This window comes from Schistocerca nitens, chromosome 4, assembly GCF_023898315.1.
Source record: "Schistocerca nitens isolate TAMUIC-IGC-003100 chromosome 4, iqSchNite1.1, whole genome shotgun sequence".
In the NCBI taxonomy this organism is placed as follows: Eukaryota; Metazoa; Arthropoda; class Insecta; order Orthoptera; family Acrididae; genus Schistocerca; species Schistocerca nitens.
Genome location: NC_064617.1, coordinates 114,409,140 through 114,434,387, shown reverse-complemented (window position 1 = coordinate 114,434,387; position 25,248 = coordinate 114,409,140). Strand labels below are relative to the sequence as shown.

Here is a 25,248-nt window from a genome sequence, read left to right as displayed (position 1 = left end):
CAACTTGTCTTATTGGTATTGTCACGATCATGCAGCACACAGTACTACATATTTAGTTTTCTTAATCATGAACTGTTATATCTTAATCTGGATAATTTGTTTGTTTAATGAAAGTAATTTTACTGACATTAATTCAAGGTAACTCCTGTCAGTGCATGATCTGTGAATATTGTGTCCCTAGGAAGACTTGTTTTTTAAATGGCTAGAACTTTAAATTTTGACATATATAATCTCTAAATAAATAGCAAGATCTTTGTGGAAAACACAATAATCCCAGTGGCTTTATAATATACTAATTCTTTCCTGAAGCTTTAGTTTTTCAGATAGTTAGGGACAACAAAGTAAATATCTTATTTACTGTCACACATTTATTGACTAAAGCATATAAACAATTTTGTGATACATTTATTATGTGACTTGACTTTTATTTCTTCAAAAACAAGCTGTTGTGGAAGTCATTGTCACAACGTAATTGAAGAGTGCCAGGAAATACTGAAATTCAGCTCTAATTGGTTATGGCCTGTCTGGCCAGGAAATAAAATAGTATATGCAAATTTTGTCAATTGGTGAAAGAAGATACAGCAGTCAGTTGCAACTTGTGGTTTATTGTAGCAGTCGGGAGTTCAGTTACTAAGTGACCATCTTCAGTTCACCATATCAAGTTAACTCATTTTAGCTGTTATTTGTCATAGTCCTTCCTGGACTATACATGTCAAGGGATTAGAAGAGCTAAGAACTCTGGACATTCATAGTCAAAGAGTAACTATGTCATATAGTGACTGAAATTTAGCTTTTATCTGTTGCATTTGAGAATACCAGAGAAGGAAAGTCGCTACTCACCATATAGCGGAGATGCTGAGTTGCGATAGGCACGACAAAAAGAATTGTTTCATTCCATCTTGGATTATTTTCTGTTGTTGCATTTGAGAATAGTTACTCAGTGACCAAAATGCAGATCTGCTGCAATAAACACAATAGTGGATGATTGCTGGACCTTCTTTCACCAATTGAAATAAATAAAGTTGCTTAGCACTTCATTTCCAGATTGAGTAAAAAAACTGTGTATTGGGCCCCTGAAAATTTTTTACAGCAATCCAGAAGTATTTAAATGTTTAATTTGTGTGGAGTTTTGTTCGTAGCTCTTTGTATCTATTCGGATGCTCTTCGTATCTATTGGGATCCTTACCAGAACTATGCAGTATTTGTCAGTTTATGCAGCTATCATTTAATTGTGCTATATTTTTGTTATAGATATGAATGAACATAGTTCCCGTTCACACAGTGTATTCCTAATAAATGTGAAACAAGAAAACCTAGAGAACCAAAAGAAACTCTCTGGAAAATTGTACCTGGTAGATCTGGCTGGCAGTGAGAAGGTCTGTAATTCCCTATTATCTTGTAATTAAAGAATGACGCAATGCTTAAGAAAAAGCTTGTAGAACTGTTGTATTTTTAAATTTATTTTTTAACAGGTCAGCAAAACTGGTGCTGAAGGAACAGTTTTAGATGAAGCAAAAAATATAAACAAATCTCTTTCAGCACTTGGTAATGTCATATCTGCACTTGCTGATGGCAACAAAACCCACATTCCATACAGAGATTCCAAACTGACAAGGATTCTACAGGAATCATTAGGTGGCAATGCGAGGACCACCATTATAATATGTTGTTCCCCAGCTTCATTCAATGAAGCAGAAACTAAATCAACACTTGAATTTGGAAAGAGGTAGGTTGGAGTGCCTTTTATGTGAATTCATTAACAATTCTATTTTGCTTACTTCTTTTGAAGATGTCACCATTATGAATTCTGTTTTTATAGTCAGATATTTTTTCATGGTGTGTTTATATTTTTTAAACTTTAGCTCTCATTCAGTTGTTAATCAGTAAGAGGGAAATGGTTTGTGAAAGGTACAAATCAGTGTAATGGTGTTCCAGTATTACTAATGAGAAAACTGAAAATGTAGTTACATTTAAACAATGAAAGTGAAAGTACTCTAAAAATATGAGATACATCAGGGGTAAGATACCTATCCCATTTGCTACCTTCTTGTTTCCTATAACTGAACCAGATAAACAGTCTAATAACATATTGATATTTGTATCTGTGCAGTAGCTATGAATTAAAATTCTAATATTGAAACACAATAAAAATAGAACAAGTTACAGTGAAACCCCACATTTACGGATTTGAAGGGATTTTAAAAAAGTGGTGTAATATGCTAGAAAGTGTAAAATGTGGGAAATAACATTTTAAGCAATAAAAGTTACATACATGATCCCCCCCTCTGCATTTTTCACTCTTTATGTATGATATATGTACATAATAGGCATCAAAATACTTGTCAGTGACTTGTTTGTTGTCTAATAAAGGTTGATTATCTAATAAAAACTGCTGGTGTAACTGGAACTGGTAACTGCCTGGGAAGTAGAAATGTTTGACTTAATTTCATACATCATAATCAATGTTTTTGGATGTCCTGCCGCTGTCATTCATTATTTAGATAATGAAACACTGCACAAGTTATGTATTTTGTCATGCTCAGCAAGATGTGTTCAGAGAATTTTTTTCTAGTTGTCAAGTGCAAATATTTATGTAATTATTTTTGTGTATGGTGTTTGCATATGTGTTGTTGTGCGTCTCTTCCGCTGTCATCTTTTTGAGGTTATCATGTACTGTGCCTCCTCAGTCGTGTAAAAACCACATGTATGCAAACTATAACTCACATCATTGGTTTGTGAAATATCTCAACACATACGTACATAAATATTGAATTTGGCAGTGAGAATAAATTCTCAAAACATGTCTTGCTAAGCATGAAAAATTTGTAACTGGTGCTATGTTTAAACCAAAAACATTTGAGTAATGCAGAATCAGCGAACGTGTCAACTAGTGGCCAAACAACAAAACACGCTAAATGTGGTTCAACAAAAGGTGTTATGAATATCACAACAGTTGCAAAGCTACACATGTGCAGTAGACACCGTTTGGAATTGGTTGTGAATAGTCACGATATCTTTATTCAAACAAACCTAGTTACTCCCATCAGCCACCTTGCCGAGTAGAACTTGGCAGCGGCAAAAGATACGACGTGAATTGTTCCAACTTTTAACCATTTACTGGCTCAAATCTGCTGAATGGAGTGCCCTGGTGTCAAGAAATTTAACCATGTAACGTTTGTAAACATGACTTAATGGCAAACACCATGCTAGTGTCATTTTTTGTCAATTATGCCAGTCTTTTATCCATGAACATTTTCTCATAAAACATAAATCATGGGAAATTTGTAAATATATTAACACGAAATAAGGTGTGAATTAACATTGTCGACATAGGAAATTGGACAGGAGCAATCAAAAACATCGTAAACAGCGGGAAAATGTTAATTCTGGGAGTATAAGAATAGTATAAGAAATGCTGAATGTAGAGACTAAAGTGCACTACAGCTGGATGGAGTTACCTGAAAGAGCAATGAAAATCTGACTTCATTTCAGAGGATATAATTGTGTAGCTGATTTACAGACCATTCTTTTATCTTATTCTGGCTCATAGGCTGTTGAAGGATCTGAAATAAGTAATTATTGATTGGTGTACAAATGATGTAGTTTTAATAAACTGAAGTCTTGGGAGAAATATGTTGTGTGGAATAGATTACAAAACTAATGTCGTATGAAGTCTCATTGAGAACATGCTGTTGCGTTACTCTCGTCTAAGTGAGAACTGTTATAAACTGGACAGTTAAAGATTATTGGCCCTCACTAGGAACTGGAATACTCACATGAAAATGAAATTGACAGGAGCTTCGGGGTGGAGGGCTTTGCATATTCAGTCAAGGCTGGCTGGAAGTATAGGAGAGGAATATGGAGCCACATAGAGCTGAGAGTGAAAGGAAGGGAGAACAGTATTCATGTATCAGTACACCCAAGGAAGTTTGATTTGCTGATACAAATGTTAAAGACAACAGATAAGAAACAATAGTTGGAGGGAGTTTATAGGTCTCTCTCGCATTTAAAAAGTTCAGAAGTGTGTGAGAAATGTGACGCATACTGCCTGTATATGTATACAGGAAATGAGGTCAGAATACTGCATAGAAGAAAAGTTTTATTCAGTAAGACTACATAGCATCTTGAGAATCAATAGAAAAACAAAACACAAGGTTCAGAAATCTGAGGCATCAGTATTTTGGGAAACAGGCATTATTAAATTCTGAGTCAGATATGAGGCAACCAGGAAGTAAAAGTGTAACAGAACCATATAATTGTTCTGTAAATAATAGGTAGTGCAGATGAACAAAGTTTGATGTAACTGTAAACTTCATTATATTACTGCGCATTTGGTTACGTTTTGCAAATTGTATAGCATTCGATAATTTTTCCCTTTGTTACTTTCATCACAAAAAATGGTGTGGTCCATTGTATTTGAGCAGCATAGCACCATATTCAGGTGCCAGTATGTCATTAATGCATTAGTCCAAATAGTATTGACCTCTCAAAGCACAGTGATTTAACTATGTATACTGTAATTTTCTTTGTGTGTCGCATCCGTGTATTTGTTAAGAGACATTTTGAGGTTTTCTGCTTTGTCTGTTTTTCAAGTACGCTAGTTTAAGCCATGTGATGCTACTTAAGTTATGAAGCTATATTGGCTATACGAAGTAGTAGTATCATCTGAACATAAAAAAATATTTTAAATTAATTTACATCATCCTGTGTTTTCTGTTCTATGAGAAGAACTATAGCTGATTTTACATAATTAATTACTAGCACACTAACACATCAATAAAAAAAATAAAAATTTATTTACACTTCTTCATTGGTGAGCTGTTTATCATATAATGACTGGAATTGACTGAAGATCATTAGACCGCTAAGTTAGTATATTATGGACACACACATTATTATACATAGTTTGCCTTTACAAATTTTTGCTTGTGTCTGTGTATGTGCGGATGGATATGTGTGTGTGTGCGAGTGTATACCTGTCCTTTTTTCCCCCTAAGGTAATTCTTTCCGCTCCCGGGATTGGAATGACTCCTTACCCTCTCCCTTAAAACCCACATCCTTTCGTCTTTCCCTCTCCTTCCCTCTTTCCTGACGAAGCAACCATTGGTTGCGAAAGCTAGAATTTTGTGTGTATGTATGTGTTTGTTTGTGTTTCTATCGACCTGCCAGCGCTTTCGTATGGTAAGTCACATCATCTTTGTTTTTAAATATGTTATTTATTTTGTGTTAGATTTTACGCCATAGTTATTTTTGCTGTTAATAAAATAGGCATTCAGTTGTAGAGAAGTTTCCAGTGGTTTTTCATACTTTTTTCATTCAACAACTGGTTTTCAAGTATTGTTGAGAATTTCAATTTTTTGTGTAAAATATTAGAATCAAGCTACAAATGTGTTGTCGGAAGTAAGTATTTGGGTGTGCATAGGAAAATTAGTTTGGAAATGAGGGTGGAGAAATAATTTTGAAAGTATACTGTATGAATGAAAAACCATAACGAGGAAAAGTGTGTAAATGGGCCTCTGTGGAGTGATAGGAAATTAGGGTTAAGGCTCTAAAGCTACAAGAGCTGTGTTATTGAGAACTAATAGATTGAAAATATGACCTTTTTTAATGAATTTTCCACCATTTCACCATTGGAATGTAAGTTTTCGTTAGTCATTTATTTCGCACTATCACAGTCTGAGTTATTGTCATTATCAAGTGCAAAGGTGAAACAGAATGCACAGTGGACACACTTTCATACATGATGCCATGCTAAGGACAGCCAAAATAGTGCTGTGGCAGGCATGGACCTTGCCCCAACACGTATGACCACATATATGTTGTAATATTCCAACCATAACTTGTTGCTCAGACATGTCAGAAGCTGTGGTCTCCAATGAAGGGGAAATCATTATGTATTTCACTTTTCTGAATTGTTTCAAACAACTGAAAATGGAGATATAATTTGTTGGGACTACAACTCTGAGGAAAGTATTTTTGCAAAGAAATTCATCTGGCAATTCCAAGATGCATACAAATGTCACAGAATGATTTTAAATTAAGGTACAACTAAGTTACTGATTTTCTTCCATTACTATTTTAGAGCAAAGACTATAAAGAATGTGGTATGTGTGAATGAAGAGTTAACTGCTGAGGAATGGAAGCGACGCTACGAGAAGGAGAAGGAGAAAGTGGCACGGCTGAAAGGGAAACTGGAAAAACTAGAATTGGAGCTCAGCAGGTGGCGCTCTGGAGAAACGGTTAACGTAGATGAGCAGGTGAACTTGCAGGTAATGGAGCATTAATGCATAGTGGATTTTTTCCTTGTGTTTTCTTGTGTGCTGCTAGCAGTGGTTTTATTTAAGTGATTGAGACATCTTCTGTAACTCGGTCTCACGTATTGAAAAGTATGTAAAATTTGTTTTTTATAGTCCTAATAACTGAATTCCAACTCGTCTACCATTGTCACATCAGACTACTTTTATATGGGGTTCAGAAGTGCTTTTATTTCTTTTTCGTATTAAATTTTCTCTACCGAGAGTTGGCTCCATTGTATTTCTGTTTTCTTTGTATTATACCAAAAGGTTACTATAATTTTTCATGGTAGCCATAGAAATACTTCTTATTGAATTTAACACGTCCCTTTGTTTTAAATAGTTATATAAATGCTGTTGTCACATTTTACCTCATCACAGATAACACTTGGACCTTAAACAGACTCTATTTAGTTTCACTAGTTAGGTTGAATAAATTATGTAGGGGGAAAAGGCTCCTGTCTCTGATAACAGCAACAAATTTATAGCTACTCACAAACATTTATGAAACTTTGAATGGTGGTTTTTGATTCCTGTGTGGCAATAAATAGTACCAGCAGAATAAGAAGCAAAATGATCATTGTGAATATCAGTGGCACTACCCTCTCTCTTTCGTAGTGTGATGAGAAGAAAATGGGTCGTGTGTTACAGTTGTAAGAAGGATATCCTTGTTTAGGCAAATCAAAGAGAAAAAACATAATTTTTGCTGCTTTACAAAGAAATGAAATTTTTGTTTAGATGATCAATATTATGAGCTGTATAAGTCAGTTATTTCCAATTGTTCTTTAGTTTTTATATATTAAGAGTAGTTCTGATGATCAGACTTGTATAATATGAGTGGTCTGTCTCTGATTGGAAGTATGTAATAATATTGCAGAGTCTGTAACGCTGTTTTCACACCAACTCACTTAATACTTGGTGATTAATAGGTACATGGAGGGAAGGGGAAAAAAAGAGATTTGGGAGAGAGATACTAAATTTTTTGTAATATAAATGCCTTCACCTCACTTGGTTCTGTTACTGATATATGGGGAAATATGTCTTTAAAGTAGTATAAATTACTGTAAATTTATAGGAACTGAATAGAGTTTAAACATGCATGCATACATGATAGTTGTTATGTAAATGTTACTATGTTAGACAGGAAATCATTTACGGTACAGGTTGCAAGCATAGTGAAATAATAAATATTGATAGTGATGTTTTCTCAGTTCATTGCTTTCATTAATACCTAGGCATCAAAGTGCCATTCTCACTCACAAATGTTATGATGATAGTGGCAGTGTTTGACAGCAGCAGAATATCAGGATATCAGACCTTCTTCATTCCCAATTTGCAATTTGCAGAAATTCGAAGAGGTCAGAGCTACGTATTGCCCCAAAGCTGTTATGAAATTGTTATTGTTATTGAGGAAAATAATATGAAAATAGTCAGGTATGAAGCTTTGTGTTAGCAGCAGCTGAGTATTTTGGGGTTCATGATTTGGAGAAATTATATTTGTTAGCAAAGCAAAACAAATGTTTTGTTAGCAGAGCAAAACGAGGATAATGGAATGTAGTCGAATTAAGTCGAGTGATGCCGAGGGAATTAGATTAGGAAATGAGACACTCAAAGTAGTAAAGGAATTTTGCTATTTGGGGAGAAAAATAACTGATGATGGTCAAAGTAGAGAGGATGTAAAATGTAGACTGGCAATGGCAAGGAAAGCGTTTCTGAAGAAGAGAAATTTGTTACCATCGAGTATAGATTTAAGTGTCAGGAAGTAGTTTCTGAAAGTATTTGTATGGAGTGTAGCCATGTATGGAAGTGAAACATGGACGATAAATAGTTTGGACAAGAAGAGAATAGAAGCTTTTGAAATGTGGTGCTACAGAAGAATGCTGAAGATTAGATGGGTAGAATCACGTAACTAATGAGGAAGTATTGAATAGGTTTTGGGAGAAGAGAAGTTTGTGGCACAACTTGACTAGAAGAAGAGATCAGTTGGTAGGACATGTGTTGAGGCAACAAGGGATCACCAATTTAGTATTGGAGGGCAGTGTGGAGGTTAAAAATTGTAGAGGGAGACCAAGAGATGAATACACTAAGCAAGTTCAGAAGGATGTAGGTTGCAGTACGTACTGGGAGATGAAGAAGCTTGCACAGGATAGAGTAGCATGGAGAGCTGCATCAAACCAGTCTCAGGACTGAAGACCACAACAACAACAACAACATATTTGTTATTGTGGTCTGTCTGAAGTCTGCTTTGATGCTGCTCTATTCTTTGCAAGTGTCTTCATTGACAATTCCATGGTGCTCAGGATCTGTCCTTTCAACTATCTCCTTCTTTTACTCCATGTATGTTATAAATTTCTTTTCTCCCCAGGACAAGCACATCTTCATTAATTATCTGTTTACCGATCTAATCTTCAGCATTCTTTTGTAGACCTTCAGTCATTATTAGTTTATAACTTTCAGCATCTATTTTCCAATCTAATTTTCTTAACATCACCAGATTCTGTTTGAGTACATTGAGTTACCCTTGTTTCAGTTTAGTTGATATTTGTATTACCATCTCATTTCAAGACACTACCAATTCCGTTCAAGTAATCTTTCTCATCTTTGGCTCTTCTGATGGACTTTAAATGTCATAGGTAAATCTCAGGGTGTTTGTTTCTTCACCCTTAACTCTTAAGCTCTTTCCCAAATTTCTGTTTGGTTTCCTTTACTTCTTGCTTAATGTACAGATTAAATAACACTCACAGAGCTGTCTCATTCCCTTTTCAACTACATCTTCCGTTTGATGTCATTGTTATAACTGTTGTCTGGTCTCACTACATGTCATAGAAAACCCTTCACTGCCTGCATGTTAGTCCTGCCACCTTAAAAATTCCCATGTGTATTGTGGTCAAAATAAAAATTTTTTAAAAAATCTTTAAATCTAAAATGTAGATTTTCCTTTCTTCAGTCTATCTTGTAAGATAAGTCATAGAATCAGATTTCTCTCTCATGTTCCTTCTTTTCTTTCTTTTCTTTGGAGCCTGAACTGAATGTCCTGAGGTCAGCTTTTAGCAGTCCTTTCATCTCCTGTAAATAATTTGTGTCAGTATTTTGCAGTCATTACTTAGTAAACTGGTGATTCTGTTGTGTTCACGCCTGTCAGCATGTGCAATCATTGAAACAGGAATTATCATATTCCTGTTGATGTCAGAGGTTATTACTCTTGTCTCATATATCGGGTGGGATAGTTTTGCCATGTTATGTTCTCCCAAGGATATTAATAATTCCGACAATGTTGCTTACTCCAGATGTCTTTGTTTGACTTACGTCTTCGAGTGCTCTGTGAGGCACACAGATTTATGCAGCATATATATTTTGCTTTTCAGTTCCAAATGGAGGTTAGGGTTGATATTTCAGTGGGTTGTAATATGGTTGGAGGAGCAGAGTTTCAGTTGAGTGTTATGGTGAACACAGATAACTGACAGTAGATGATTGTTACCATCTATTAACCTTGTTTCACAATGTGGTGTCCGTCCGTAATACACTTTAAGCACTTGATATGACAAAGAATGCAATTAATATAATAGAGGGAAACATTCCACGTGGGAAAAATACATCTAAAAAAAAGATGATGTGGCTTACCAAACGAAAGCGCTGGCAGGTCGATAGACACACAAACATACACACAAAATTCAAGCTTTCGCAACAAACTATTGCCTCATCAGGAAAGAGGGAAGGAGAGGGAAAGACGAAAGGATGTGGGTTTTAAGGGAGAGGGTAAGGAGTCATTCCAATCCCAGGAGCGGAAAGACTTACCTTAGGGGGAAAAAAGGACTGGTACACACTCGCGCGCGCGCACACACACACACACACACACACACACACACACACACACACACACACACACACACATCCATCAAATTAATGATATTAATATAATGGAGGGAAACATTCCACGTGGGAAAAATGCAATTATTTTCATGCAGCATTTGGTTTCAGAACACATTTTTAGTCATGTTCAATTGATTCTTCATAATGAAGTTAACTTTAATTTCCTACAATATTTTACTTTGTTTTGCTACATTCACATTATTTATATTTAAAACTATAAGGCTCTATTTATATACACGAATTTTGTGAATTATATAAAATTCAGTTGTATTGCATTTATCAAGCTATTGCTTTTGTTTACACACAGTTAAATGGTAGTAAGGGATGATGTATAGAAATGAAAGTACTCTGCATTGGAACATTTAGTATAAAAAATGTCTCTTTCTAGGAACCTCTGGACGCTGCAACACCTATCACTCAGTCAATAGAGGTTAAAAAAGATGATGTTTTGGGCCCGGTGCCAGCAACTCCAGGTGGAGGTGTGATGATTGGATCCCTGTCAAATGAAGAGAGGCAAAAATTGGAAGAGGAACGTGAGAAACTGTACCAGCAACTTGATGAAAAAGATGAAGAGATCAACCAGCAGAGTCAGCTTGTAGAGAAGTTAAAGGATCAGATGCTTGAACAAGAGGAGGTAACATTTTCAGTTAATTGCTTTAATGCAATCTTTCTTCAGAATGATTGCAGTCAAAGGGATACCTGTGGCCAGTGACATTAGCAGTTGAAAATTTCTCTCATTTTTTGATTGAAATCATACTAGGTCTGCAATTTTCTTTAGTTTCTTTCAGGTCATATAGGTTCCAGAATGTGGAGCCTTACTACATAGATTACTTGAGATAAAAGCAAGCATTTTAGTTGCTGTTTGTAAGCCTATTCAGTAAAATGTATGTCCATTGATCTGTTATCACTTCCTTGGCATCCCCCCCCCCCAAAAAAAAACCCTTTTTTTGTATCATTATGCCTATTTGAGGAGTGCAGTTGAATCTGTTTAGCTGATGAGTTCATGTTGTTCTCCCAAAATCTCCACATTCCGAGGTATCTACAGTTCTTCAAGGTATCTGTTGCAGGGTTTATACACCCCTTAACAACCAGGAAATCATGGAAAACAAGGCAGTTTTTTCATCCATGAAATACCCTGGAATTTTTTTTTACAATTAAAGAATTTTTCATTGTTTCAGTTTTCAGTTCATTTTTTTTTTTAATTTGTCTAGTAAGAACTGATACTCTAACAAAGAATTTTACTTTGCCTACTACTGCAGAATAATACTGCAGCACTAAACTATAAACATGAGAATAACACAAAAATAAAACTTTTTTGCATTGAAATTGCACCATTTACAACCACAATACACAATCCAAACACAAGCGTCTGCCAACAGTAAAATGTGTCAAAGGCATTAAGTGCAAAGACTATGCAGTATTGTGTAACAATAAACTGCTTTCAATAAGCATTACGTCAGAACATTTTACATTTGTAACAGACCATGGGAAAATATTGTGAATGTTGGTTTGAGAACGTTATTTTCAAAGCATATTTCCTTTTATACTAGATGAATTATGTTTCGTGCGAGAATGTGCAATGAATTTCTTAAATCATAGAGTATTTGACACCCTTTCGAAATCCAACACTTTGTGGGCCAGCCACTCAGAAAAATTTCGGGCCGACAAAATCACCTGTTTGAGCCATTGTTTAACATTTTCTGGCACATTTGTGTTTGATATATCGTAAATGATAACGTGCTAAAAAAGACCAAACTTCAAGTTTGGTTATTCATATTTATTTCAGTTCTTTCATATATTACAAATTACGCAGTAATGATGGCAAAAAGGTATAATTATCCTTCAAAAAAAGGGCGAGGTGAGTTCGTGAGCAGTTTCACATGTAATGGGCTTTTGTATGGAAAAATCAAAGTACTACACACAACGTGTATTCAGCCAGGTAATGCATGAAATGTTTGGTGCACAGCAGTGAAATTATTTATGGTCATGCTTGTCAGAAATATTCAGCTGCTGCACTTTAAGCTAGTTTCTTAGGACCATGCTTAACTACACACTTGGTATATTAATTTAAACCATGAACTTTTCCTGTTTTTGAGTCACATTACTTAACAGTGATGTTGCTTGGCTGATGGCATCACATGTCCTAAGCTTTGAATATCGGCTTGCCATTTGCTGGCTAGACCACATGACATGGGCTACGATTGGTTGACAAAACCTCACTGCGCAGTGCAGTCTCAATCTCAGTTCATCGGAAGCTACCATGCTGTATTTACCGAAGTTTGTATTTACACTTTCATAAAAAGGAAATACGCAGTGTAAGTATTGCCACACATCAGAGATCTTTCAAAAACATGTTTTTTGCGGGGTTTTGTTTCCTAAAGTGCAGAGAAGTTCTACACTGGTGTATAAAACCTTTACATTCAAAGCATTTGTAAGTTTTACAGATCCGAGATAAATTATGTTGTCACTAAACATGACAAAAAATGTGCTTTCACCTGAGGTATAGTTTATTTTCACCCCAGAAAAGTGTTTTTTGAACTCAGAAATTGGGGAATTCTACCCCCTCCCCCCGCCCTTCACCCTCCCACGTAATCACCCTTTGTTGGACTGCCTGCAAAATGGTGATACTATACTTTCTTGCCATTATTACTCTGAGAGAGGTTTTCTTGTCAGTTGTGTCATATAAATCAATAATTGTGTGTAATTGTTAAAACACACACACACACACACACAAGTAATTATTATAGATACTTTAAAAATTTGTATAATTCCCATCATGTCAACATAAATCCCATTTTCAAATGCCCTAGGTTAAAGCAGACTACCTGCTATTAACATCGCTAACCATTATGCCATTTGAGAAATTGTGTCAGTATGCAAGTCAAAGAGAAATTACACTAAAAGTATATTACATTAAAGTGGCAAAATTGAAACTTGCTCTCACAGTTGTGACCACTAATCAATGGACTTTAGAATTTGCATTCAAGTATTGACTCATGGAAATCAAAAGCTGCCAGAAATGTTTGAGGGATAGTGATAAATTTTATGTCACCTTGAAAAAATGAATTGGCAGCATTGAAATTTGATGACTGTTAGTCCCCTACGTATTCACCCTTCAGTCCAACACATTTTTGCCAGTGATGGTTGCTTTGGTGGAGAAATTGTTTGTGTAAGTCTTCATCCTGGCTATTGAGGAAATATTCTGCCTGCCACATAATGGTTCCTTCATCTGAGGAAAGAGGAAGATGGTGGCTGGGTGTCATGTCTTGAGAGTCTTGGGGATGAGACAAAATTTGTTAGCTCTGAGAAGCAAAATGTATGTCTGCATCCTGTGCAGAATAAAGTGGGGTATTTTCGTGGAACAAAAGTACTATGTTGGGAGGTTGTCATATGCTCCTCCAACAATTTGCCACCCTTATGAGCACAATCTGTTAGTGCCGCAGTATGATAGCCCCCCAAAAACATTCATTATCACTTTCTCTGATAGTATTGAGGTGTTTCTTAGATGGCGAGTTCACATTCCCACTGCTTGCTTTGCTCCTTTGTCTTGGGATCATAATGGTATTTGAAGCACTTGTCCGTGGTACTTATGTGGAAAAGAAGTTGTCCAGATTAGTCTGGAACAGCTGTAACATTTCAGCTGGTACTTCAGTTTGGTGGGGTTTTTGGATGGATGTGAGGTGATGTGGAACCAGGTGGCCAAATACATTTGTCATGTTTGAAATACCATGTAAAATGTTGAAAACTGATCTATGACTGGTCTTCACTTCCTTCTCTGGGATGATCTGACTCTTTGTTCTTTGTCACTGTAATTGCGTGCAACACTAACCATTAAGTTGTGCTTTTGTAAATATCACTGAAAATAAAACTGCAACCAGGCACACATTTCGAGAAATAATTTATTTTGCTGTAACTAGTTTTGAGCCTGATCCCATTGTGATATGGCAGTGAGGATTTCTTGTACAAACTTCACAGCATTACATTCTTGAGTAAAGGATTTTGTTTATTAATTACAATATAGTATTGTAAGACTGTAAGGCACAAATGAAAACCTTTCCTCATGATCATAACAGCGTGAAATTTGTACAAACAACAGATTTTCCAGGGTGGCATAATGACAATTTCATCACCATATGTGGAGATGTTGAGTTGCAAGTAGGCCCAGCAAAACGACTACTAAACACGGAAGCTTTTGGCCAGAAGACCTTCTTCTGAAACGGATAAAACACGCGCACGCAGATGCAGCTCATACACACATGATCTTGGCAGTCTGAGATGGTGATTTTTGGTGTGTGTGTGTGTGTGTGTGTGTGTGTGTGTGTGTGTGTGTGTGTGTTTTGCCAAAAGCTTACATGTTAAGTAGTCTTCTTGCTGTGCCTGTCTGCGACCTGACATCTCTGCTATGTGGTGAGTAGATCTATCCATTTCACCATATAGCAGAGATGCTGAGTCGCAGATAGGCATAGCAGCAGCAGCAGCAGCAGGTGGTGTGGAGGTATTGCTGGTGTACCTCCACTTAAATAGCTGCCACCCGTTCCATATCAACACACTTGAAAACTACACAACAGTCAAAACACTTTTTACAAACAAAAACATACCACACTACACATTCCCCACAACTAAAACACGGAACAGGAACATAGTGATAAGAGACCTCCCAAGGCGAGTGTCCCCCCAGGCAATCAAAACAGACTTGACTGCCCAGGGGTACGTCGTCAAGGCGGTCCAGCAGATGGGCAACATCGACAGCAAGTGGCCACTATACCAGGCCACACTCCCGGACATCCCCCAGAACAAAACGGAGATAAAGATGGTTCTGGCTGTGCCTGTCACCACTGAACCGCTGCGCCGTAAGAACAAGACGGTGCAGTGCTTCAGGTGCCAGGGCCTGAACCATATCGCCGCCTACTGCACCATGCCAGTAAGGTGCAGGAAGTGCGCCGAGGCCCACGACACCAGGACATGCACACTCAAGCACACGGACCCACAAATAAGGTGCGCGCTGTGTGGCAAAAACCACACAGCGGGCTACCAAGGTTGTGAGGTCCACAAAAGACACACACAACAGGCAAAGGGCGCAAAGGCCGCCCCCCACACACATAAGCAAAACACAATAAACCCACCCAGACACACAAGAAAACAAAACACGACAACACACACAGACAAGGCCTGGGTCAAACCAAGGCCGGACACACTGAGGGCGACTTATGCGGAAGTGGTTTCTCCTTCGAGGAACCACGAAAGCATGGCCCAATCATCACAACACCAGACACTATCACGAGAACAACACCGGGAAACACACAGCAACAACGACCAGGTCCACCATGACGAAGGAAGCTCTAGGGAACCCCACACACACTCCCCCCCCATGGATCAGTTGTTAGGCGTAATGGTGCAGACCATGAACCTCGTCATGGAAATGATGAAGACCATGAACCTCGTCATGGAAATGATGAAGGAATTCAGGGAAGCCCAGAAGCAGAACACACAGATCCTCGTCGCCCTTCAGGCAACAGTCCAGCAGTCGCTCCCCTCTGCGACTTCCTCAGTAGCACCAAAACCCCATCAGGAGTAGACGACCGAATATTCAAGGCCTGACAATGTGCGTCTTTAACGCAGACGGCATTGTTAATCAAGCGGTCGAGTTCAGAGAACTCATGAAGGAGTTCTCCATCGACATATGCATGATGGGAGAAACCCACCTAAAACCGGGAATAAAAGCGACAGTTCCCAACTACGTTACCTACCGCAAAGACAGGCCAACCCAAGGCGGAGGAGTGGCCATATATGTAAAAAGAGGGATCCACCACCACCACCAGGTATTCTTACCAGCTACCAACAAAATCGAAGCAGTGGCGGTGGAAGTAACCACTGCCACTGGACCCCTAACAATTGTTGCAGTCTACCGACCCCCACATGACCAGTTAGATGAGGGAGACATAGCTGCTCTAGGGCAAATTGAAGGCAAACTCATAATTGGGGGAGACTTCAATGCCAAACATCCTGATTGGAATTCTAGAGTAACCTCCAGAGCAGGCGCCAAACTGCAACAACTAGCGCGCACCCACCACTTCGAAACATGGGGTCCAGTCGAGCCCACACATTTTCCAAAAAATGGAGGCAGGCCCGACGTGTTAGACATAGCTCTCACTAGGAGGATCGCAGGGTTTGTGGCCGCAAGGACAATCAACAGAATGTCCTCCGACCACAACCCAGTGATTCTGGAGCTCGATGTGGGAGAATGGGTAGCACTCCCACGGTACCAGACGTCGTACAAACGTACAGACTGGGAGCGATACCAGGAAACTGTCGCCTCTGATATCGCTCGCGCTCCGCCACCTACTGCCGAAACAGTAGAACAAGCGCTACAAGACTTAACAGGCACCATCTTGCAGGCAGCGGAAGAAGCCACCCCTCCACAAAGGGATGGCCCACCGCCACAAATACAGCTCCCGGAACACTTGCTAGCTCAAATTCGACATAAGAACAGAGTGGCAAAAGAGTGGAAGATTACCAGAAATCAGGCCACCAAGAGGCTGCTCAATCGTCTACAGAGAGAACTGAAGGTTGCGCTCAATGAGCACAGAAACCAGCAATGGCAAAACCGCCTCACGGCTCTTAAAGTAGACGATCATACACTATGGCAAGCGACCAAACAGTTTACAAAACGACACGCTAGGATGCCGCCACTGCATGGCGAGTGCGGACTGGTCTACAGCCATGCTGGAAAGGCCAACGCCCTCGCCGACTCCTTAGAGAAGCAGTTCCAAGCGGCTGAACCCCAGGATGAAGAGCATGAAGAGGTAGTCAGTCGTCAACTGACTGTCTTCCTCAATGCCGAGGAGGACCCAGAGGACGAACCCATACTTTTTGCCCCCGAGGACGTGGCAAGAGTAATCAGGTCCCTCCCTACAAAAAGGGCACAAGGGCACCAGGGCACAACAGTGTCACTAATCAGTTAGTCAAAAATCTCCCACCTACAGCAATCACACACATCGCGAACGTCCTCAACGAGATTACTCGATCCCGTGTTTTCCCAGCTTGCTGGAAACATGCAGAAGTGGTCGCGATACACAAACCAGGGAAAGACCCTCTATTCCCGCAGCACTACAGGTCGATTAGCCTCTTGCCAACTCTCAGCAAGATCTATGAGCGCCTCCTACTAAGACCCATACAAGAACATATTACCAGAGAGCAAATTCTGCCGGATTTCCAATTTGGGTTCCGGCAGAACCACTCTGCCCCACAACAGGTCATGAGAATGGTTGAAGCAGCCACAGAGGGCTTCAACCACAGAGGCTACTGTGGGATAGTGCTACTAGACGTAACCAAAGCCTTTGATTTAGTATGGCATAGAGGGCTACTCTACAAGTTGTATACACAAGGGTTTCCCGGGAGCATAGTTCAGCTGATCAAGAGCTATCTCACGAATAGGACTTTCTCCGTCAAAGTAGAAACTGCCACCTCCACCAGAAGGCGTATTCGTGCTGGGGTGCCACAGGGATCGGTCCTGGGGCCCGTATTGTACAGTTTGTACACTGCGGACACACCAACGGCCCCCCTGGTGCACACTGCACAGTACGCCGACGATACAGCCTTCTACACGAGAAACACGAACAAGGACCTGGTCATCCGTAGGCTACAAAAGGTTTTAGATGACATGGAAACATGGGCCCGTCGCTGGCGCATCACCATCAACTCTGAGAAGACGCAGGCAATGCTGATTACCCGCAGGCTCGGAAGGCGCGAACCTCCTCAACGTCCCCCCCTCCACCTTCACCTAAATGGAATCCAACTCCCCTGGCGCAGAACCGCCAAGTACCTTGGCGTAACCTTGGACTCTCGTCTTATGTGGAAACCCCACATAGACGAGGTCCACAGGAAGGTCTGCGCCAGAATGTCCATCCTATACCCTATCCTGAACACAACCAGCTCCCTTCCTTGCCCAGTAGCAGTAAATCTATACCAGGCCCTGATCAGGACGGTAATGGAGTATGCGTGCCCTGTCTGGGGATACGCGGCAAAGCAGCACCTGGACAAACTCCAGAGGCTGCAGAACCGCACCCTCAGAAGGGCGCTGCGTCTACCTTATGGATTCCCCACGGACGACTTGCACGCCACAGCCGAAATCCCACTCCTGAGAGAGCGTTTCCAGGATCTGGCAAGGGCCTTCTATGAGGGTTCTTCCAGATCCGGTAACGTGCTCATCCACTCCCTAGGTCGGTATGACATGTCCCGCGATAAGCATAAGCGCCCTATGACGATCTTCGACGATTAAGTCGAAGAGAAAATCCCAATCCCTAATCCAGTTCCTTCCCATATAACACAAATCTCTTCGCCTACCTCAGGCAAGTACCAGACTCACTCAAAACAAACATCACAAGTCACAGACACCAAAAAACTATAGAAAAATCACACACACACGTTCACAGGGGAGTAAAAGCCGAAAGGCTACAAACTCCCCCTCACACTTCCCCAAAGAGGGGAAAGTAATAGATGTAAGCAGCAGCAGCAGCATATCAAGAAGTCCCTTCCACACAGCCTAGCCTCCCGTGGTTGTCTCATCCTCTGCAACGAGCAGTCCCTTTCGAAATATACCGAGGGTCTTGCTGAGGCCTTTACAGACCGTAATTATCCTCCCAACCTCGTCAAAAACAAATCTCTCATGCCTTATGTTTCCAGTCACCCATTACCTCCCAAACTCTCACCGTCTGGCCGTAGAGGACCATTCCTCTCGTAAGCATCTGAATTACATTCTCTGCCAGGATTTTGATCATCTCTCGTCATGCTCTGAAATGAAAACTGTCCTGCCCACTATCCTTCCCACCTCTCCCACAGTTGTATTCTGCTGGCCAACGAACCTACACAATACACTCATCCATCCCTACACAACCCCTGCTCCCAACCCCTTACCTCATGGCTCGTATCCCTGTAATAGAACTTGATGCAAGACCTGTCCCATACATCCTCCCACACCCACCTACTCCAGTCAGGTCACAAACATCACCTATCCCATTAAAGCAGGGCTGCCTGTGCAACCATTTATATGGCATACAAGTTAAGTTGCAGCCACTTTTGACAAAGACCTTATTGGCCTAAAGCTTATTCTGTGACAGTCTGTTTGTCATGCCTATCTGTGACTCAGCATCTCTGCTATATGGTGAGTAGCAACTATCGTTTTCATAATATTGTTACATTCCATCCTAGATTTAATATATCCTTTTCTAATTTGCACAAGAATGCCTCGCTACACTTATGCCCAAAACTAATTATGGTAAAATTAATAGTTCTCAAAAAATAAAGCTAGCTGGAATATTTTCTTCAGTGATATTTACTAAAACAGCTGTGGTGTCCTCATTAATCCTGGGTACAATAATGTGTTGTTACTGTACAGTTCGTCGGTCTCAGTATCAATTGTTGCTGCATCTTTCCCCCTCAGATGCAAAAAATGGGGTTACGACACTCCACTTTATTAAATGGCTGCCCCTCTTGTGTGTTATGTTACTGTGGTGTGGGAATTTCAGTTTTCACGAGACCTGCAGACTTGTACCTGCAAACAAAAGGAGAATTAACTATATAACTTTTTTCTCAAGATGGTAATTAAAACTTTAACTAATGCCACATATATTATCTTGAAGAACACAAAACATCCCAACTGTAATGTTGCTTAAACAGAACTAAGGAGGGGATTTCATTGGGTGTTCAAAAACAATTGCATCCATGCTTACACATCTGTGAAGCATTTCCAAAAAATTGCACAACTGCCGTTTTCAGTAGTGTGGAGACTTGCAACAAGATTGGCATGGAGTATCCATGTCATTATAAATCAGCTGAAGTGAATCTACATATGTCCAGTAGATCTGCATTTAGAAATCTCTCAAACATTGGTGACTAACAAATGTATTTTTGTTTTAAATACCATGCTATGTACCACATTCATTTTTAGCGGTGTCATGTAAATAAGGAATATATGTGGAATTCCATTGTTATCGTAGAGAACACTGTTTCACACCACAAGAAACTGAACTAAGCTGTTAAATGTTGATTTTGTGGTATTATAAAGAAATCCACCTCCACTACTTTTCTAGTTTGCCACACTTTAAAGAAAGTTAACTGAAGTGTGATATCTACAAATCTTGAGGCAAATATTTGCAGTAATTGTTTGAAATTTGCTCTAAATGAACAAGTAACATTGCATTGTTTGTAATAGCATTGCCATGACAAATATATCTTTATTCATTACAGCTTATTGCATCAACTAGGAGAGATTATGAACTGCTCCAGCAAGAGATGAATCGGATCCAGCAGGAGAATGAGAGTGCAAAGGAAGAAGTGAAAGAAGTCCTTCAAGCTCTGGAAGAATTAGCAGTTAATTATGACCAAAAGTCGCAAGAAGTGGAAACGAAAAACAAGGAATATGAAAGCCTTACAGAAGAACTTATGCAGAAACAGGTAAACTTCACCTCCTTTCCCAAATTCCATTGATTGATATAAAAACGTAGTTAGGATTATCGTTCAAGTACTCTAATCTCTCCATGTTCAAAAGGATGGTTAGAGAGTTGCAGATACACCGACGATTATTTTGTGGAAAAAGTTAAAGTGCTTTGTCAGTATTAAATTTGGGTATCTTTTTGGATTGCAAACAATCATTCATTATTTATTATTATTATTATTATTATTATTATTACTATTATTACAATGCAGTGCTTCCTACATTGAGAAGTCTGGCATGTTGACATGATCTTATAACTTCGCAAATTGAGATGCATTTGATAAACAATCTATATGGCTAATATTTTTTTTAGAAATTGAAATTCGTTTTTATTGCTACAATCTATATTTACTGTATTTATCCGAGTGTAAGATAATCCTGAATATAAGACCCCCATTTTTGAAGAGGCTCCTTGAGAAAAATTCATTTTTTAACATATTCTGGCTAATCAAAACTACAAACTTTTATTGATGTTAGGTATGTGCCTAAAACGTTACCATTACACCTATTCTAAACATATGCGATGTATTGCTTGTCTAAGTTTTGATAATACAAGGAGAAATAAAATAAACAAAATCAAATTGTTTACATCAATTCCAAATGCAGGTTTGATTTTTGCCGCATATTAACTGAGTGAAAGCTGCTTATTCTTCGGAATAAGCTGATATTGTTAACAAGAAATGACAGTAAAATGTGTGTGTGTGTGTGTGTGTGTGTGTGTGTGTGTGTTCACAAGTCTGGGTATTTTGACATTGGTATATATGCCAATGTCAAAATACCCAGACGTTTGAAAAGGGGTCGATGAGAGGTTTGCGAAGTTACACTACTTATTTCCCAAACTGCTCGTTTCTAAGCCAAAACTATCCTTTTAGAATGGGAAGAGTTACCCCAAAATACAATACCGTACAACATAAGCGAATGAAAATAAGTAAAGTGGACTAATTTTTGTGTAGAATGGTCACTTACTTCAGATACTGTTTGAATAGTTAAAATGGCAGCATTAAGTCTCTGAACAAGATCCTGAACGTGGGCTTTCACAGCAGTTTACTAACTATCTAAACACATAGAAATTTGAACTGTACAGTTTCACTAATCATATGCCCATTCTGTGAATTTAAAATGTTGGGTTTTGTTGAATTGCGTGTTAGAAACTGTAAAAAGTGAGTCTTCTTGTGATTTAGCTTTAGTTTATTTTCTACAAGCCATGACCTTAGGTCATGAACTGCACTATTTGAAACTGACCCAGTATTGCACACAACATACTAGTGTCATCAGCAAATAGTAATATTTTGGAGTTATCCGTAATACTAGAGGGTATATCATTTATAAAAATAAGGAACAGTGGTGGTTCCAGCACTGATCCCTGGGGCACCTCTATTTGACTTTACCCCACTCAGACCCCACATCACAGCCATGCTCAACATTGTGAATAATGACCTTTTGTTGTCTGTTGCAAAAGTAAGAGGTTAACCATTTGTGAGCTACTCCCAGTATTCCGCAATGGTCCAACTTCTGGAGCAATATTTTGTGAACAACACAATCAAACTCATTAGTTAAATCAAAAAATGTGCCTAGCTTTGGAAACTTTTTGTTTAACCTGTCCAATACCTCACAGAGAAGAGGTAATAGCATTTTCAGTTGTTAAACGACTTCTAAAGGCGAACTGTATGTTTGATGGCAAATTGTGTGATATAAAATGATCAATTATTCTTACATACACAGCCTTTTCAATAACTTTAGCAAACACTGATGGCATGGAAATAGGTCTAAAATTGTCTACATTATCCCTCCCTTTTTATAAATGGGCTTTACTACTGAGTACTTTAATCATTCAGGAAACTGACCATTCCTAAAGGAGAAATTATAAATATGGCTAAACACAGGGCTAACATGTGCTGCACAGCACTTTAATATTCTGCTATACACTCCCTCATATACATGGGAGTCCTTAGTCTTCAGTGATTTAGTTATTGACTCTGTCTCCCCCTTGTCTGTATCACAGAGGAGTATTTCAGACAACAATTTCGGAAAGGCATTTGCCAAGAGTGTTATTTGATTCCCTGTAGAACCTAAATTTTTATTTAATTCGCCAGCTATGCTCAGAAAATGATTGTTAAATACTGCACATATATCTGATTTATCAGTAACAGAAATATTTTTACTACGAACTGACTTTATATCGTCGACCTTGTGCTGCTGACCAGACACTTCCTTCGTAACTGACCATGTGGTTTTAATTTTATCCTGTCAGTTAGCTATTCTATTTGTGTGCCACATACTCTTTGTCTTCCTAATAACATTTTTAAGCACCTTGCAGTACTGTTTGTAATGGGCACTGTAGCTTGATTGTGACTACTAACATTTTGATATAATTCCCTCTTTGTTTTATATGATATCCTTATCCCACTAGTCAGCCACTCAGGCTGCTTTTTACTGCTAGTACCCCGTTCAGAACGTTCTAGTGGAAAGCAACTCTCAAAGAGCAAGAGAAATGTGTTAAGGAAAGCATTAAATTTCTCATCTATGTTATCGGCACTATAAACATCCTGCCACTCTTGTTCCTTGACGAGGTTTATAAAACTCCCTATTGCTGTTGGATTAACTTTGCTATGTAATTTGTAATTATATGTGACATTTGTTTGAGTACAAAAGTCTTTTAGTGTTAAAATTTGTGCATCATGGTCTGAAAGGCTGTTCATTCTTTTACTAACAGAATGCCCATCTAGTTATGAAGAATGAATAAAAATATTGTCTATGGCTGTGCTGCTGTACCCCTGCACCCTAGTTGAAAAAAATACAGTCTACATCAGATCATATGAATTTAGGAGATCTACCAACATCCTTTTCCTTGCACGATCATAAACAAAATTAAAATTGAAGTCACCGCATACAACTAATTTCTGGTATTTCCAATAATGTGAATAAAGAACCCTCTCTAGCTTGAGCAGAAATGCTCTGAAGTCAGAGCTAGAGGACCTAGAGACAACAACAATAAGAAGTTCAGTTTCACTCAATTCAACTGCCCCTGCACAACATTCAAATATCTGTTCAGTGCAGTGCCGTGATACATCTATGAACTCAAATGGAATACTGTGTTTTACATACATGGACACTACCCCATTCCGTAAGGAACTCCAGCCAGCTAATCTGTATCCTGATAAAGGAAGCCTCTGAATTGTCAAATTATTTAAGTGGTGCTCCGAAATACCAATAATCTATAAGCAGTTCACTAACTTTATCTGTAATACCTCTTATATTGTGATGAAATATGCTAATTCCTTCTCTACTTGGAAACATGATGTCCTCTGAAGGTGATTCCTTAGTTAGAGGGACTTCGTTTAAGCAGGTATACCTATCAGCTGACTTTAATCTAAAAAAGGTGCAGCTCTAACATCAACTACTACAGGAATTTTTCTCTGAGTGATCCCACCACCACTCACTACACTGTCACCTATAAGCTTTGCCAGCCTCCCCTTCCCATACCTGTTGAGGTGCAGGTCTTGCCCATTGAAACCCGATCTACTGATAGGCTCAACTGGCACCACTGCAATGTGACCCATGCCCGCTGCCATCAGTGCCTTCTCCAGACCAATATGAACGCGCCTAACAGCTGCATTAAGATGAGGTCGATCATGATGCTGAAACAGTTGCACAAAATGCACATTAGTGCCACCAGTTTGAGTGGCTATCTTTACCAGGTCACCACCTACATCATATTCCCCGTCCCTCTCAAGACTATTTTTTGCTCCACCCACTATCACTACCCGATCCTCCTCCGCAAACTTCTTACGTAACTCTCCTATGTTGTCAGTCACATGAGCCAAACATGCACTAGGCTTCACAGTGCTGGTGACCTGGTACTCACTCCCCAACACTTCCTGCAACTGCTGGCCCACACCTCTACCGTGCAAACTACCTAGCAGCAGAACCTTCTTCTTTCTGTTAGATTCTGCAACTGACTTAGGCCTCCTAACTGCTGAGGTCTGCTGCATGTTTTCTACATCTACAGCTACAGCAGGCTCCTCTCCACTCAACTCTGACAGTTGGTCAGATCTATTGCGTATACACAAAGTACAACTGTCTGAATACCTCCTCATCCTCACTGCCTTTTTGCCAGCTGCCAGTTCCCATTCCCCAGCATCCTTCACCCTCCTCCTTTGTTTATTGTAACTGCACCTGAAGGGCACAAATCTTTCGCTCCTTACTTCTATTACAGATTCTGCATTCCCAGGAGAGGATCTCGCTAGAATGCACACTGGCTCCCCCACTACATTCCTCCCAATGAAAATACTTTGAACAAACCCCACACCGTACCCCACTACTCACAAATCTACAACAGAGCCCACACTTCTCACTCATGGTAAAATTTTATAGTTACTGGAAAAACTAAACGTCTATGTTACCTAAGTTCAGTTACACCAGTAGAACTGTGTATAGAACTAACAATAGCGGTCTTGAAATTCTCTCTCTTCTAAGAAAGCAACTACTTTTATTAATAAGTCTTCTGCATATGTTGTGATTCTTTTTAACACATAGTTTATTTTGCTTCTATACTGATGAGAGAATGTTACAGTGTCTTTCGCTATAAAAATA

At 39.2% G+C, this 25,248-nt stretch overlaps 1 protein-coding gene across 1 annotated transcript in view; it reads left to right on the top strand.

Annotated features, from left to right (window-relative positions):
• Nucleotides 1-25,248, top strand: part of LOC126251412 (kinesin heavy chain) — an 85,786-nt gene that overhangs the window by 26,404 nt on the left and 34,134 nt on the right. Inside the window, exons 5-9 of the mRNA XM_049951823.1 lie at nt 1,252-1,376; nt 1,473-1,726; nt 6,083-6,269; nt 10,552-10,797; nt 20,409-20,615. Of these exons, the coding sequence (XP_049807780.1) occupies nt 1,252-1,376; nt 1,473-1,726; nt 6,083-6,269; nt 10,552-10,797; nt 20,409-20,615 (1,019 nt within the window). The remainder of the gene's footprint in view (nt 1-1,251; nt 1,377-1,472; nt 1,727-6,082; nt 6,270-10,551; nt 10,798-20,408; nt 20,616-25,248) is intronic.